Source organism: Myotis yumanensis, unplaced genomic scaffold (genome assembly GCF_028538775.1).
Source record: "Myotis yumanensis isolate MYYU_CA2020_CCGP unplaced genomic scaffold, mMyoYum1.0.hap1 SCAF_1, whole genome shotgun sequence".
Taxonomy (NCBI): domain Eukaryota; kingdom Metazoa; phylum Chordata; class Mammalia; order Chiroptera; family Vespertilionidae; genus Myotis; species Myotis yumanensis.
In genome coordinates, this window is record NW_027223752.1 from 88374569 (window position 1) to 88380178 (window position 5610).

General features: G+C 46.9%; 1 protein-coding gene across 1 annotated transcript; it reads left to right on the forward strand.

The window, feature by feature from the left end:
- The first annotated feature begins 360 nt into the window (after positions 1-360).
- Positions 361-2777, forward strand: FOXG1 (forkhead box G1). Its single transcript, XM_070427331.1, has one exon. It carries the CDS (start codon positions 695-697, stop codon positions 2165-2167), a length of 1473 nt encoding a protein of 490 aa, XP_070283432.1. The 5' UTR covers positions 361-694; the 3' UTR covers positions 2168-2777.
- The last annotated feature ends 2833 nt before the right edge of the window (positions 2778-5610 follow it).

Genomic DNA, 5610 nt, shown 5'->3' on the forward strand with positions numbered 1-5610 from the left:
GGAGGCGGGCCCCGGAGGGGGCGGGCGCCGGTGGGCGGGGCGTGGGTGGGTGGGCCGGGGCCCGCTGATTGGTCGGCGGCGGGAGAGACGCTCCCGCACGCCGCCGGCTCTGATTGGCCCAGCGGTAGGAAAGGTTAAACCAAAAATTTTTTTACAGCCCGAGTGTGCGCCTGTAGCTCGGAAAATTAATTGTGGCTATAGCCGCCTCGATCGCTGTCTCCCCAGCTCGCCGCGGCCGCTCCGGGACGCGCCCGCCCGCCGCCCGGCTCTCCCCCCCTTTGGGCTGCTGCTGCTGCTGCTGTGACTGCTGCTGGGCGAGGAGGAGGAGGAGGAGGAAGCAGCAGGGGGGGGGAGCGGGGGGGTGGGGGGGGAGACCTAGAAGTAGAGTTGGGAGCGAGGGAGCTTCACCCCCGGGGCGGTGGTGGTTTCTTTTTTTCTCTTTCTTTTTTCCTTTTCCTTTTTTTTTTTTTCCTCTTCTAATTCCTGAGGGGTGGTTGCTGCTGGTGCTACATGACTTGCCAGCGCCGGAGCCTGCGGTCCAACTGCGCTGCTGCCGGAGCGCTCAGTGCCGCCGCCGCCGCCCGCGCCGCCCGCGCCCCGCTCGACACCCACCGGTCGCCGCCGCCCGCCGTGCCGCTGCCCCGCTCCCGCGCCGCCGCCGCCGCCGCCGCCGCTGCCCCTCGACGCCTGGGTGATGCTGGACATGGGAGATAGGAAAGAGGTGAAAATGATCCCCAAGTCCTCGTTCAGCATCAACAGCCTGGTGCCGGAGGCCGTCCAGAACGACAACCACCACGCGAGCCACGGCCACCACAACAGCCACCACCCCCAGCACCACCACCACCACCACCACCATCACCACCACCCGCCGCCGGCGCCGCAACCGCCGCCGCAGCAGCAGCCGCCGCCGCCGCCGCCGCCGCCCCAGGCCCCGCAGCCCCCCCAGGCGCGGGGCGCCCCGGGACCCGACGACGACAAGGGCCCCCAGTCGCTGCTGCTCCCGCCGCCGCCGCCACCACCACCACCCTCGGCCGCCGCCCTGGACGGGGCCAAAGCGGACGGCCTGGGCGGCAAGGGCGAGCCGGGCGGCGGCGGCGCTGGGGAGCTGGCGCCCGTCGGGCCGGACGAGAAGGAGAAGGGCGCGGGCGCCGGGGGGGAGGAGAAGAAGGGGGCGGGCGAGGGCGGCAAGGACGGGGAGGGGGGCAAGGAGGGCGAGAAGAAGAACGGCAAGTACGAGAAGCCGCCCTTCAGCTACAACGCGCTCATCATGATGGCCATCCGGCAGAGCCCCGAGAAGCGGCTCACGCTCAACGGCATCTACGAGTTCATCATGAAGAACTTCCCCTACTACCGGGAGAACAAGCAGGGCTGGCAGAACTCCATCCGCCACAACCTGTCGCTCAACAAGTGCTTCGTGAAGGTGCCGCGCCACTACGACGACCCGGGCAAGGGCAACTACTGGATGCTGGACCCGTCGAGCGACGACGTGTTCATCGGCGGCACCACGGGCAAGCTGCGCCGCCGCTCCACCACGTCGCGGGCCAAGCTGGCCTTCAAGCGCGGGGCGCGCCTCACCTCCACCGGCCTCACCTTCATGGACCGCGCCGGCTCCCTCTACTGGCCCATGTCGCCCTTCCTGTCCCTGCACCACCCCCGCGCCAGCAGCACTTTGAGCTACAACGGCACGGCGTCGGCCTACCCGAGCCACCCGATGCCCTACAGCTCCGTGTTGACGCAGAACTCGCTGGGCAACAACCACTCCTTCTCCACGGCCAACGGGCTGAGCGTGGACCGGCTGGTCAACGGGGAGATCCCGTACGCCACGCACCACCTGACGGCCGCCGCGCTCGCCGCCTCGGTGCCCTGCGGGCTGTCGGTGCCCTGCTCCGGGACCTACTCCCTCAACCCCTGCTCGGTCAACCTGCTCGCGGGCCAGACCAGTTACTTTTTCCCCCACGTCCCGCACCCGTCCATGACCTCGCAGAGCAGCACGTCCATGGGCGCCCGGGCCGCGTCCTCGTCCACGTCGCCGCAGGCGCCCTCCACCCTGCCCTGCGAGTCCCTAAGACCCTCGCTGCCGAGCTTCACGACGGGACTGTCCGGGGGACTGTCCGATTATTTCACACATCAGAACCAGGGGTCTTCCTCCAACCCTTTAATACATTAACGTCCCCGGGACCAGACTGTAAGTGAACGTTTTACACACATTTGCATTGTAAATGATAATTAAAAGAAAAAATAAGTCCAGGTATTTTTTATTAAGCGCCCCCTCCCCCTCCAACCCCCCTCCCCCCTCCCCCCGCCATTTCTGTACGTTTGTTCAGTCTTTAGGGTTGTTGATTATTCTAACAAGGTGTGGAGTGTCAGCGAGGTGCAATGTGGGGAGCATACATTGTAGAATAAGAAGTTTGGAAGTCAAAATTATAGTAGAACGTGTATCTAAATAGTGACTGCTTTGCCATTTCATTCAAACCTGACAAGTCTCAGAGCCGCCAGATGTCCATGTGTGCAGTATTATAAGTTATCATGGACCTACGTGGTGGACGCAGACCTTGAGAACAACCTAAATTATGGGGAGAGTTTTTAAATGTTAAACTGTAATTTGTATTTAAGAAGCATTCGTAGTAAAGGTGCCCAAGAAATTATTTTGGCCGTTTATTGTTTTGTCCTTTTCTTTTTAAAAACTGTTTTTTTTTCTTTTGTTTACTTTTAGACCAAAGATTGGGTTCTAGAAAATGCACTTGGTATACTAAGTATTAAAAAAAAAAAAAAAGAAAGTTGTTTCAGTTGGCAGCACTGCCCATTCAAATGAATTGGAAGGGGACAAAATTAATGATTGCCTTCAGTTTGTGTTGTGTATATTTTGATGTATGTGGTCACTAACAGGTCACTTTTATTTTTTCTAAATGTAGTGAAATGTTAATACCTATTGTACTTATAGGTAAACCTTGCAAATATGTAACCTGTGTTGCGCAAATGCCGCATAAATTTGAGTGATTGTTAATGTTGTCTTAAAATTTGATTGTGATACTGTGGTCATATGCCCGTGTTTGTCACTTACAAAAATGTTTACTATGAACACACAGAAATAAAAAATAGGCTAAATTCATATATAACTTGATACTTTTGTCTCTTTTATTAAGTAGAGCTAAGTTCTAGAGAATTCAAAGGCTTTTTCAGCCAAATAAAATTTAAACGCTCCTTTCATTTGAACTGAGACTTTAAATGAAAAGAGTATTTTTTTCCATTATGGAATCAAATTTTACAAAGGAGCAGGCTATTTAATAAACACTAGCTTTAAACAAAGTATAGGCTTTTCAGCTGATATTTTTAAGTTTCTGTAGATGTACTCAAAAAAGAGATAATTTAATGTGCATAGTTATTTACCCTGTGTTTATTTTCAAATCAGTCAATAGAATGCTTACTTTTTATATATTTTGTTTCAGGTATCTTGTTTATACCACTTGGCAAACTATAAATAAATGTATGTGGTTAGATCGAAGTGAATATAATGCACACAATATGTAATATATATAGACACACAGAGCCCTTCAGTTCAGGTAAAATTTGCGCTATGAATGCTGCAAATATTTTTGTTTAAATATTTGTATTTATACTAAGTCAGCATTTATTTTGGTCGTTGTTTACTCACAATGAAAGAGTTCTAATAAAGATGTGCTGAAGTTGCAATATAGATTTTGCTGAAGTGCTCACCTGTTGTAATGACTTGCAGACCAATGTTTACATTTTATTTTTAAATTATAACAATTTAAAATTCTAGAAGTTCAGAAGCAGTAAAATGCCTCTTTCTCATTTTCTTTCATTTTTGCAATGTAGAGGTATTTATTTGATTCCCTTTTAGATAAGTCTGTATAATCTAGAGATTTGTTTCTTTTGTTTACAGTCATAATTTTAACTTGTAATACACATATGCATGCATACATATGCATATACATATAAATCTGAAACAACATGAAATGATTTTTGAATTGTTTCAGCAGTCCAATGGCAATGAGTCCAGAAAATAATTATAAAACCTAAGTAAAAGGTTTAGTAACTAATTGGATCCTGTGGTGAGTCCATGGAGGACAAGTTGTTCATTTGTTACAATTGTATAGTCTGAAATGTGTTCTGCAGTAATGCAATAAGCTGGCTACTTCTTACAATGGGCCCAATGAAAAATAATCTGTCCCAAAGATGTTATCGGCAAACGCTTAGAGAGTTGCTCAGGGGGGAAAAAATAAAGCCTAGGAGAGAAGCAAGAGTGACTCAAATAGATTTGAAATAGAAATACAGCACAGTTAATATTGGAATATGGGGATGGATGGGTTGCGAATGGAGAGGTAGAAGAAGGAAGTGAGAGAGAAGGGAGGAAAGGGAAAAAAAAGGATCTTTAAAGAAAAAAAAATCCCCACTACCAAAGGAAAGAATGAGTAAGAAAGGGAGGTGTCTAAGAAAGACAGAAAGATAAGGGCCAGGATAATTAAAAGAGTTGGAACCAAGTATGTACAAATAGGAAATGGACCTAATAGACTAAGACGGCTAGTTTAATTATCTCCTTTAAGCAGACTGGGCATGATTTTATTTTTTTTTCATATGACAGCAATTTTACCAAAGGTCCAAGTTGCTTGAAATGTATCCGTTCTTCAGAATGAAGCATGAAAGAAAATCCCACAAGTAAATTGTTTTAGAAGCCAAATTTATGGCTGGTATTAAAAATAGTGATAGAGTCCAAGTGAATGAGGTTAGGCAAAGGAGATCCCCACTGATGCATTTGTGAACAAAAACAGCTGAAGGAAAAGCATGTGTTTAGACTGAAAAAGGTGATGATGTGTTTGCTTTTATTGGGGGTTTTATTTGTGGAATGATAATGTACTGGTACTGAAGAAATATAGTCTTTTGCCGATCAAAAGTTGGAGAGTTGGACTCTTATATTGAGTTAAAAGGACATAGATCTGGAAGAAAGATTCCCTCGAGTATTTTTTTAGCCATATTAAATATCTATATTTTTTGTGATAAGGGTTTATTTGCATGATGGAGAAATAGAATTTCAATGGCAAACATTATAGTTTGAAGTCAAGATTAAAACTGACTTCTTTGAATTCATAGGAACTAAGGACTGGAGTGGAAATTCTACTTGGATACATGTCCAAGTTACATATATAATGGGGGATAGAGAAATTTGTGAAGGCCTCCTGCTGCCCAATATGAACATTTCATTTATCTCAGTCTATCCTATCATCCTTCAAGTTATCTGCTTCAAAAATAGATGACAATGTAGCGTGGCATTTAGTAGATTTTTTTTGCAACAAATTGATTGTAATACGGTGTTGATATTTATTTTCACCAATCTTTGCCAGTTAAAATCACCTTATAACAGGAGAAAAATTTCAAAACTTTTGAACTCTTTCTTCTTTCCTAGTTACAACTGTTTTCAATGAGATGAAATTGTTCTTTTTGAGATTTTGGAGCTAAAAGTGATCACAACTTATAACTTGAAATTCTAAATTACGTTTTATTCCTAGGTTTAAAGTATTTTACTTGAATTTATCTGGTATAAAGTTACTATAAGTTACTAATATATAAAACATTAAGAAAATGGCTTAGTTA